This window comes from Cynoglossus semilaevis, chromosome 13 (assembly GCF_000523025.1).
Source record: "Cynoglossus semilaevis isolate Cse_v1.0 chromosome 13, Cse_v1.0, whole genome shotgun sequence".
Lineage (NCBI taxonomy): Eukaryota > Metazoa > Chordata > Actinopteri > Pleuronectiformes > Cynoglossidae > Cynoglossus > Cynoglossus semilaevis.
The window spans coordinates 17,429,727-17,441,392 of record NC_024319.1 but is presented as its reverse complement, the minus strand read 5'-3'; the positions used below and the strand labels follow the sequence as shown (position 1 = coordinate 17,441,392).

Genomic DNA, 11,666 nt, shown 5'->3' with positions numbered 1-11,666 from the left:
TAATAATCAATTGCAGAAACATGTTTTAGTCTGTTATGGAGTAGCTACATCTATACCAGCGCTCCCTGACCATTTTTGTTCCAAGGACTGGTCAGCCAGTACCGACCGTTAGTACAGACCAGTAGTAAGGTACATTTTCAAAATAAAACTCTTTAAAATAAAAGTATAAAAAAACTTGTTATATACTTCTATTCTGATAGTATCAGAATTTGAATGATCTATTAATTTAAAATTACACTTTACATTACATTTTGTAACTGTGTCCTACTCTGACCCGGTACCAAATGACTTATGGACTGGTACTGGTCCGCGGGACCCCTGATCTATACGGGGATATATAAGGGGAACTGTATTGCTGATGTGGCCCCCTGGTGGTAATGAGGTTGACACCCCTGCTTTAGATAGTCATTAGCTAAGATATGTAATAGTTTAACAGCAAGACTATATATTTCTATACTATATATATATATATATATATGTCTATATATAACACTGAGAACAGAACGTGAACAGAATGCGTTGCCCTTTAATCTCAAAGCACTTTCTCCACTTGAACGGAGAAATGTTGGTAGTAGCGACGGTTAGCTCATAAAGGGAGCTTTTAATAAACATTTTCAATTAAACAATAATCACTTATTTTATGTATGGGTGTGTTTAAAATTCACCGTAACATGTCATTAATAAAAATATAAATCGTCATCCTCTCATCCTGTCAGTGCAGCAACGCAGCCAATTACTGTCCTGTTGCTGACATGAGAAGATTGCATAGCAACAGAAATGTATCCAATCAGCGTCGGGAAATCTGATGGCAGAAATCAATCTGTTGCCCCAGCCGAGTCTCTCAGTGACTCTTCCAGCAGCCACCGCTGCTCAGGAGATGCACTGATACCATTTTGCAGTAGTCTGCATACATGAAAACAGTTTTTTTTTACAGCCAGACACACATTGGCTCATCGGTTTTTCACTGGATATCATTTCTCACCACTTAGCTCATCACTTAGTACTAGCTAGATGTTTACATTTTCAAATATCCCCGCCTTCAAGATCTTCTATCTTGCTCTTTAATGTTTTTAGAAGTGCATTGCCATATTTTCCAGAATATAAGTCGCACTTTTTTTCATCCTTTGACCGGGTTCGCAACTTATACTCGTGGCGTTACTTACATATTTAAATATATCATTTGACCACAAGAGGGCACTCTAGGCATGCGTACCAGTATCTGCTACTCCTGTACCACTGAAAATTTACGCTCGTTATTTTCACACTGACAGCCACTAGAGGGCACTGTAGGCATGCGTACCAGTATCTGCTACTCCTGTACCACTGAAAATTTACGCTCGTTATTTTCACACTGACAGCCACTAGAGGGCACTCTAGGCTTGCGTCCCAGTATCTGCTACTCCTGTACCACTGAAAATTTAAATCTTCGTTATTTTCACACTGACAGCCACTAGAGGGCACTCTAGGCTTGCGTCCCAGTATCTGCTACTCCTGTACCACTGAAAATTTACGTTCGTTATTTTCACACTGACAGCCACTAGAGGGCACTCTAGGCTTGCGTACCAGTATCTGCTACTCCTGTACCACTGAAAATTTACAACTTTGTTATTTTCACACTGACAGCCACTAGAGGGCACTGTAGGCATGCGTACCAGTATCTGCTACTCCTGTCCCACTGAAAATGTACATCTTCGTTATTTTCACACAGTCAGCCGCTAGAGGGTGCTGGTGCGACTTATACCATAGAGTGACTTATACTCTGGAAAATACAGTACTTAGATGCATAGAGTACTAATAAAAGTACTGCACTGCAAAGTACTGAGCCAGGAATACCCTCTTTTCTCTCCTCTTTCTGTCTAGATCTCTTCAAGTACAGGCTGGTCAACTGCAAGCTTATCAACAGCACCTTCCTGCACAACAAGGAGGGCTGCTTGCTGAGCGATGTCAGCGATGAAAATAATGCCTACATGGTCTACTTTGTCAGTTTCCTGGGCACCTTGGCTGTGTTGCCAGGCAACATAGTCTCTGCACTGCTAATGGACAAGATTGGACGGTTACGGATGTTAGGTAACGGGGGGGCGGGGGGGTGCAAAGAGGAAAGGGGGGCTGATCGTGTTAGTGACACGTTCTAGCTCTTGTTCGAAAAAAAAAATAATTGTGTAAAATATATAAATATATTGCGACTTATGATGCACACACACACTTGTATAAGTAAGAAGAAGTAAAAAATACTTATAATCGGACCTTTACTCCGTGAGTCACAATTGATAAAACCTATATATAATCTTAATGATAAAAGAATATATACACAATTATTTATCTATTAATTTAAAATTAGATTAACTTTTGCCAGATTATCCTTATCTTTAAGTGGATATGACTGTTTTTGAATGAAGTAAATTAGTCAAAATTAAGTACATTTTCTAACTGTGTCCTACTGTGATGACTGTTTTTATGACTTATGGACTGGTACTGGTCCGCGGGCCGGGGGTTCGGGACCCCTGATCTACACGGGGATATATAAGGGGAACTGTATTGCTGATGTGGCCCCCTGGTGGTAATGAGGTTGACACCCCTGCTTTAGATAGTCATTAGACATTAGATAGTTATCTATCTAATGAATGTAATAGTTTAACAGCAAGACTATATATTTCTATACTATATATATATATATATATATATATATGACTATATATAACACTGAGAACAGAACGTAAACAGAATGCGTTGCCCTTTAACCTCAAAGCACTTTCTCCACTTGAAAGGAGAAATGTTGGTAGTAGCGACGGTTAGCTCACAATTATTTATCATAGTTTAAAATAGTTGAAATGTTGTATGATATGTTAAAATGTATATATTGTGACGCTTCTCTCCTTCCCTTTTTTCTACAGCTGGCTCCAGTGTTATATCTTGTTTTAGCTGTTTCTTGCTGTCCTTTGGCAACAGCGAGTCAGCCATGATTGCTCTGCTGTGTCTGTTCGGTGGAATCAGCATAGCCTCCTGGAACGCCCTGGATGTGCTCACTGTCGAGCTCTACCCCTCTGACAAGAGGTAGATAAAAAAAAATTGAAACAGAAAAAAAAATGAAATTGAAAAAGTAAATTTGGGCAATACTGTCAAAGTTAGTTTGCATGAGAAATACGCCGGCCGTTTCTGTCTAGTTCAATGGGGAAAAAAAACATTTTGTGGTATTTCGTAAAGCACGTGTCAAACTCAAGGCCCAAATGCCTACGGGAGTTTAAAAAGCATTGAATTGCCTTATAATAAAGTCCATTATGCTGAATTTCTTAACCTGATAAATTCTTTTTTTATTTCACAGCAATGGACAATATTTGTAACTTGAATAAATAATAATCAATTTCAGAAAAATCTATTAATACCTTATGGAGTCGTTACATCTATACAGTCTTCCGTTTACAACCGGCCCTTTAAGGGGAACTGTATTGCTGATGTGGCCCCCCCCCCCCGGTGAAAATGAGTTTGACACTCCGACCATTTTAGTTATTTTGCTTATTTTTTTTACATTTTACTTTTAAGTTTTAATGAAAAAAAAATATATATTATTACTTTAACGGTTCACTAGGGATGTCTAATAATATCGGCTGACATGATATTATTGGCCCGATATTAGCATAATTATATAATATCTGTAAGAATCGTTAACAATCGTTTTTCCTCCGATAATGAAAACCTGATTACGCAATGCCTCGGTTTTTGGCAAATGATGTGTGCCCTACAAAAAAAAGTTTTGGGGAAAAACGGCCGTAGGTGAAAGTGAAAGCCACTAGATGGCAGCATTGCAGCTCATTTTATTAATCGATTTTGTTCAATCAGGGGATTGTACGGTTAAAAAAAAATATATTACCAGACACAGAAAATAATTAAGAATTACTGCTTTAACCAATCACCTTAGTGAGCAGGCGACACTTACCTTCCCCGCTATATCAGTATCGGCTGATATTGAGATCATCGGTCATTGGGATTTGTTTCATATTCTTTTGTGTAACATCTCTTATGTATCCTTTTCCCTCCAGGACTACAGCGTTTGGTTTCCTCAATGCTCTCTGTAAACTAGCAGCCGTGCTTGGCATAAGCATCTTCACGTCATTCGTCGGCATAACCAAGGCCGTACCTATCCTCTTTGCCTCGGGGGCGCTGGCGGCTGGCAGTTTTTTGGCCCTTAAACTTCCTGAGACACGGGGCCAGGTGCTGCAATAGCATGGAGCGGGGAAAAAAAAAAAAAAGCGTTCTGTGCGAGAGGTGTCGCGAGGTAGTGTCCCCCGGCGCTGCAGAAGAACAGTTGAAGAATCCCCTAAACTCCTCAAGTCCTTTTCCCCCCCCGATACATTTACACAGCAAGGTTTGTGCAAATAACCCGCCAGAGAATTCTGTTGAAATGTAAATAAATGGTAACACATTAATACGTGCCAATTGAAACCAATTAGCTGTAGTTATTTCGGACAAAATCGTAATAATCAAGTGAGACGTCATCGAGGTTGTTGGTGTTCAGAGAATTTAGATTGATCCACAGTTCCCCTCCTACCTTCACATAACGTCTTACTTTTTAAAAAAAAAATTTTTTTAACCACATCTGAAGCAATCGTAACATTTTCTGATAATACCAGGATGGGAGCGGGGAACGTCGTAGATCTTCTTGGCCTAACTTCTTGCGTTGGTAATTAAACTGCCATTTTGTAGATTACATCCACATTCCGGATTTTTATAGGATTTACGAAGAGAGGTCGCGAAAATATTTCCCCTTAGAAGCGTGTCTATTACTAGTACTACTACTACTGCTAGTACATCAAAACGAGACTCGCGGGCCACAATTGTCCTGAAATTGAACATGGGGGGGTCGGGGTCAGGAGCAGATAGATGGAGCGTTGGTGTGAACTAAGATAAATGAAAATGTAAAAGTCATGCATAAAGGCTAAAAATGCTAAAATGTTTTTAGCATTTTCTACGCCATCTATTGGGGAAATGCGGGCATTGCAGGGAAAAGGCAGAAGTATAATGATAATATAAACTGATAATATAATTTGGACCGGTGTTTGAGGTGCCAAGATTAACTGTGACCAATTTTTAGTTCGTGAGGTGAAATGTTTTCGTTCGTTTTTGCACAATAGAGCACAAAAAATTAAGATTTTATTTTTTATATATTTATTAAGTTAACACGTCCTTCTTCTGTGTAACGTGGAAGACGTAGTCATGCAATAATCACGGACTGTGGGAGAACGACATATTTGACCAAATAGAAGTTTGAGGAGATAGTGACGCACCCACACTAAACGTAGCTCTCTGAAACGGACTTTTTCCAAGTTGGACTGTCTTTTGGGACATAGAACTCGAAAGACGGTACATGTCAAATAATGGTATTTTTATATTGTTTTTTTGTGTGTGTGTGTGTGTGTGTTTGTGTTTCATTTCTACACAACTTTTAATCCATTAAATTCCCACCAGAGACCCCCCCCCCGCCTCCATGGGCTCATTGACATATTTCACACATAGCACAAAAGCCGTCCAAAAACAGTCCCCTACGACATCCCCGTCCTCGTAAAAAAAAATTAACAGACACACGGCTGCTTTGTCTTCAAAATAGTCGTCCCTCACACTAGCCATGGAATCGGAACTTGGATTGAGCTAACATGATCGGGTGCGGTACAACAGCCCTAGCGTGAGTGCACCCTGAGTGAAAGGATTTCCAATAAATTATAACAGAAAAGGACAATTTCTCAAACGTTAACAATAATGACAGGGTTTTTTTTTTTTTTTCTTTGTCCAAACTGCCATTTTGTAGGATATCAGCCATACATTCAGTAGCGTTAAAGGAGACAACCCATTGCACTAAGCCTACACCGTTGCACAACGGTGAACGCCTTGTCCGCGGCGACATTGTCATGCCTTGTTCTTGCGCCACTTAGCTCGAAGGTACTGAAAAAAAAACCGGACAAAGGTTTTAGGAAAAAAGCACAACGACCAACCCACCTTTGTTAAAAATGAAATCTTTGGACCCCGCGTCCCACCCACAGTGACCAACACATCTCACACTCAGTCCCGCCGTAAATTTGAAATTTGACGTCTGTCATGCATCGCTGAGTTTTGCCATGACGCCCACCTGTCTTATGAATTATTGCCAACTCTTTTATACGGCCTGAGTTTACAAATCTCTTTGTGTGATAGCTATGAATATATGTAAATAAAAACAATGTGATCAATAACTATATAGATCCTATCTTTGTTCCCTCTGTCCATAGAAAATAGAGATTATTATTATTATTATTATTATTATAAGTCACTCTGCTCTTGATTCAGTCCTGTTGTGACAGAGCCCGCACATAGGGGGCAGACTCCCAGACTGTGGCTCACTGTTGACTCACTGCTTCCCCTACATCCTCCTTTCATAAGGCATAATGTACTTCATAGACATAAAGCCACACCAAGTATATGACTTAGAAGATAAAGTCCGGTTGATGTATAAAAATGCAGTTCATGAGCTGCACAGAATATAAGGCACTCTTCATAATTCTATAAAAAAAAAAACAAAAAAAAAAAAAAAACAGGAAGCCAAGCTGGGTACTGTATCTGTTAAGGATGCACAAACTACAAAGAAAATGACAGTAAAAATATTATTACTTACCATTCACCATGTTTTCCGGACTATAAGTCGCTCCAAAGTATAAGTCGCACCAGCCAAAAAATGCATAATGAAGAAGGGAAAAAAAAAAAAAACACCCAAACATATATAAGTCCCTCAGGAGTATAGGTCGCACCAGCCCAAGGAAGACAAAAAGTGCGACTTACAGGGGTAGCAAATAGTGGTACACTAAGCCTAGAGTGCCCTCTAGCGGTTGTCAGTGTGAAAATAACAAACGTGAAAATGATATATTTGAATATATAAGTAACACCTGAGTGTAAGTCGCCATCCTAGCCAAAGGATGAAAAAAAAAAAAAAAATGCGACTAATAGCCCGGAAAATAAGGTACTAGCTTTTGGGACAAATTGAAAATTAAAGTCTTTTTTTTTTTTTTATTTGCCAAAAGCAAAGGCTTTTTAAATGTGTATGTGAAATGCAGTTTAATAAGAATAAAACTTTAAGGAAATATTTGCGTGGAGCACAGTAAGCACAATAAAAAAAAATCCAGGAAAAATAGCGTGCCGTTGCAATAATTGAAATTCTTTCAGATCCGACAGTGACAGGAAGAAGCAGATTTGGCCACAGCCACTCTTTAAAATACAGGTTAAAAAAAAACACACACACATGGACTGTATAAATGTATGTATAAAATAAAGCAACGTTTATTACCCTCGGAGTTAAAAACAAGTGAAGTAAAAAAAAAAAATTAAAAACGAAATTGGTTTGCTTTTATCATTTCATCCTTTTATGAGAAGAAATTAGAACGGTATCGTGGATCCATAGTCTCGTAGACACACGTTCTTATATGTTTGTTCCTCTTGTGCAAACGCAGCTTATGTTACAGGGTCTTTTTGTATAATTGTGAAACGTCTTATCTGGTCAACAGCCAATTTTGAGGGCAGAATGGTAACAAAGCAATAAGCATGGGGTGGGGGCGGGGGAGGGGGATTTAGGTCTTATTCCTGTTGGAAGTTTTTAAGAAATGAAAAGCACATTACAAAACCTTGTTAAGTGAAAGGCAAAACTTACTGAATTAATAAGATGCTGAACCACAGCAAAGCTAACCACTTGTACTATCTGAAGCAATCCTGGGTCCGAGGGCCCATGTCAATGGAAAAATGTACTGCCATTCAGTCAGTGTACTAAAGAACTGATCACGTTTTGTCATTGTGTAATAGAAACTGTAGTGTACAGGCACCGTTTGTGGAATCATCACTATGAAAATGTGAACTCGTCATAAAAGAAATGTGTAAATGAACATGATGTGTTGTTACGTGTGTGTGCATTTGGTACGTGAGAATAGGTTATCGAAGTAATCTTCGATTCAAGTTATAAATCACGGTTCACTTCATTGTGACTTTACTCATTCTGTTTTTATGGTACGTGAGATGTTTTGGTTTTTCGTTTTTCTTTTTTTTTTTTGTCCTTGTTGATTTTTATTTGAGTTTGCACTTTGTTGTGAAATTGACCCTTTCGTGACATCAGATATCAATAATCCTGAACAATTAAAATGTGAATATAAAATAAATACCAGTCATTTCTGGTCTTATTCCTTAATTTAATTTTTTGAATTTCTTTTCCAAAATGACCTAAATTAAAATATATTTTTTATTCTCCCGTAAATGTATCCCATTTATGGAACAGGTCTCATTAAAGCTAATTTTTGACAAAATAATTTAAAAAAATAAAATAAAATTTTGCAAAATAAAAAACTAAACGCATAGTGGTCACAGTTGACCGTTTTTTGAAAGCAGTTGTTTTTACATACATGTGTCACAATTTCACACAGACCACGGCTTGTGGCCTAACGTGTCATACAATACACTGCCTCCTAGTGGTCATCTGTTGTAAATGCAGAAAAACGCCAAAATCCCCAGGGCTGAAAATAATAATAAAAAAAGACATAATATAAACAAGATAAATGTTAATAAAATATATTATATACAAGAAATGTGTGCGTAGCCTTCCATTTTCCCTGCTATACTTGGAGATCAGAGTTCCCGCTAATATTTTGATTGCTGATTGGATTTCCTGGCCCTGAAAGTGAGTGGAAATGCCAGCAATACAACAGTAAACACACAACATTTTTTTTTTTAGAATATTTAATATGTCAATATATACGACAAGTCATATTGCAATATGTGATGTAACAATATTCAACAAGTTTGCTTTCAGCTCTACAGATTCAAGTTCCGGCTTATCTGTTTACATCTGTTTACAAGTCAAGACATTGTGCATTATATATCATGTACTTATAGCCTGCTAATGTCATAGCGCAGCGGTGAACAACCTTTTTCGTACGAAGGACTGGTCGGCTGGTATCAGTCGTTACTGCGGACCGGTAAATGAAGGCTCATTAAATTTTCAAAATAAAACATTTTTTTTAGACTTTCTTCTGTTAGTATCAGAGTCTGAACGACCTGTTGTTTTGAAACATTGTCAGATTATCTCTGAATGGAAAAAACCCGTCATAGCGGACATTACAGAACTGTACACTTGGCAAACCCTTGGTGAAAAACAATCTGAAAATGAATGGAGAAACTCTAAAATGATCTCCCGTAACCCATCTTTTTTTTATCCAGTCTCAAGTGATAACCTTCACCTGCAGATTCCAACATTTTACAGTCCACCAGCTCATTCTCGTCCAGCTTTCTGTTTCTCCTCTACAGTATTATCTCCCCTTGATCCTCCCATGCAGGGTGGGCTTTTGGCTAAGGTCGGGTTAGTGGCCCACTGCTGAGGAGTCTTGGCCTGTATTGCCAGTGCATGGACATAGCTCTTCAACTCATCCTTCAAAGTTTCGTTAACCAGACGATGGCGCTGAATTAGCGGCAATCCTTCAAACTGGGAGCTCACGACCAGCACGCGGAAGTGGCTCTCAGAACCAGGGGGCACAGCGTGCATGTGACTTTCATTGTGCACTTCCAAGTGGTCTGGCCTCAGTGTGTCGGTCAGTTTGGTTCTGATAGCCCTCTCAATGGGCCGGCTTACGTCTGGGTCCATGTGCAGTCTAAAGTGTCCCAGGGGTTGGCGTATGGCAAGACGGGCAGAGGCGGGCCAAATACTGCGGATGACAGCGGGGAACATTAAGAACGGAACAGAAGGAGAGCACCTAAGAGAAGGGATAAAGATGAAATGCTTTATTGAACATAAAAAGAACAATGATGTTAAAGAAAAAAAGAAGGGTAATTGTACTGTCACCCTTAAACTCACTCCCAAGTAGGAATCAATTACCGTATTTTCCGGACTATAAGCCAAACCTGGATTTGTGACTTATACTCAGGTGCGAGTTATATATAAAAATATATAATTTCACGTTTGTTATTTCCCCACTGACAGCCGCTAGAGGGCACTCTAGGCTTGTGTACCAGTATCTGCTAATGTAATACAATAAGTGTTGGTAAGGAAATTGATATTTAATCAATAAGTGATATCGATACCGGCTGAAAATGTACACGTTTGTTATTTTCCCACTACAGCAGCTAGAGGGCACTCTAGGCTTGTGTACCAGTATCTGCTAATGTAATACAATAAGTGTTGGTAAGGAAATTGATATTTAATCAATAAGTGATATCGATACCGGAACTGGTGAATTCTTATTAAATCCTGAAGGTATAGAGTCATGGCAAGATTAAACACAACTCGCTAATATTGACGTTTTGTTAATCAGGGCTAAAGTTTACAAGGGTTAAAACATTATGTAAATGACACCTAAGATTTACAATTTAAGTGTGGCATGTGGACAACACAAGGCTGCGTATGATTTGTGCACTAAACCTTTTTTTTTTTTTTTTTTTTACATATATTTGACTTCTGATGACTGTTAAGAGGTTTCTGTAACAGGAACAGCATAAAGAGTATGTTAATCGCTCACATCATTTTATGATGTAATATGATAGGGTTACTAATGTCCAGACCCTAAACCTAAATAAACTGTTTAATGATGCTAACTAATGAATACCAAGGTTACTTAGGGTGCACTCGAGCAAGGAAATAAACAACTGTGCTGACAGTTACATTCGCCTCAAAACTAACCATATGCAGCTTCGATATTACTATATTATTATTCGGTCTTAACACCGTACATTCTTTTATAAGCAAAGAATTGTTTTAACACACAATTTGAACACGCAACGCACCGCCGTCTTCTTACCTACCTAAACTGGAGCTCTGAAGTACGGAAATGACGCTATCCAAACCGGAAGTGTTTCTTCTTCTCTAGTAAAACAGCAGTTGTAACACTCTTTGCTACCGTACAAGTACTTTAACCGCGTTACAAATCATCAAGGGTTTTCTTTAACTTTATCGGGACATTACAACTTATATTTTTTTTTTATTTTGTTTGTTGTTTTACAATTATTAATTGAGGACACTACTGTTTTTGAACATTTTCAGTCTCTCTGTTATAGCAGTGCAAGGCTAACAGCGCCACAGCATTACCTTCAGGTGTGTTTATTTTGCTCTTTTGAAGTCTTTTCGATATTATTATATATCGAATATAGGTGTGTTTATTTTGCTCTTTTGAAGTATTTTCCTAATTTGACACATCACTAGGTACTATTCAGCCACTTCCTCACACATTATAATGCCTGTGAAGATTAGTTAAATGGAGACCTATTTGTCCTTTGCCGTTTGTGGAGCAAAATTCTCCTAGAACACAAAGTTGTTGTTTTTTTTGGTCGGACACTATGTTTTTTTTTCTCTCAGTGGGATGTTAGGAGAACACTTGAGGTCAATTGAAATGTTGGTACGACTGACTTCTACATAGCTGAGGTGTATGTGTATTTAGCTTGACGCGCACCCTAACATGCACACAGAAGCTATCACAAAATTGAAAGAAATGTAAAGCTACTTATAACAATGTCGAACAATCAAAAGTTTAATTTTAATCTCGGTTCGAAGTAATAGTCCGAGAAGTAATATGTAGAAGAACTGAAGCGTTGAGCTGTCAAGTTATGTCAGTAACATTTACACAACACACGAGGGCAGTATTTACACAAACGTGAGGACGCGGCTATATGATTGAAACGTA

At 38.4% G+C, this 11,666-nt stretch overlaps 2 protein-coding genes across 6 annotated transcripts in view; one reads left to right on the top strand and one right to left on the bottom strand.

The window, feature by feature from the left end:
- The window catches only part of sv2a (synaptic vesicle glycoprotein 2A), a 24,368-nt gene extending 16,206 nt beyond the window's left edge, over positions 1 to 8,162 (top strand). For both annotated transcript variants that reach the window (XM_008323996.3, XM_025061701.1), the window contains 3 exons: positions 1,861 to 2,067; positions 2,892 to 3,051; positions 4,035 to 8,162. In XM_008323996.3, coding sequence (XP_008322218.1) covers positions 1,861 to 2,067; positions 2,892 to 3,051; positions 4,035 to 4,218 — 551 coding nt within the window. In that variant the 3' untranslated portion in view covers positions 4,219 to 8,162. The remainder of the gene's footprint in view (positions 1 to 1,860; positions 2,068 to 2,891; positions 3,052 to 4,034) is intronic.
- A 989-nt stretch (positions 8,163 to 9,151) lies between these two features.
- Positions 9,152 to 10,876, bottom strand: bola1 (bolA family member 1). 4 transcript variants are annotated; one of them, XM_008323988.3, is made up of 2 exons: positions 10,792 to 10,876; positions 9,152 to 9,746 (listed from the first exon to the last, which is right to left on the bottom strand). In XM_008323988.3, exon 2 carries the CDS (start codon positions 9,719 to 9,721, stop codon positions 9,269 to 9,271), a length of 453 nt encoding a protein of 150 aa, XP_008322210.1. In that variant the 5' UTR covers positions 9,722 to 9,746; positions 10,792 to 10,876; the 3' UTR covers positions 9,152 to 9,268. The 4 variants fall into 4 exon arrangements, with proteins under 4 accessions (XP_008322210.1, XP_024917471.1, XP_024917470.1 ...); XM_025061703.1 differs by having other exon boundaries at positions 9,152 to 9,698; positions 10,792 to 10,853; XM_025061702.1 differs by having other exon boundaries at positions 9,152 to 9,698; positions 10,670 to 10,807.
- Positions 10,877 to 11,666: the final 790 nt, after the last annotated feature.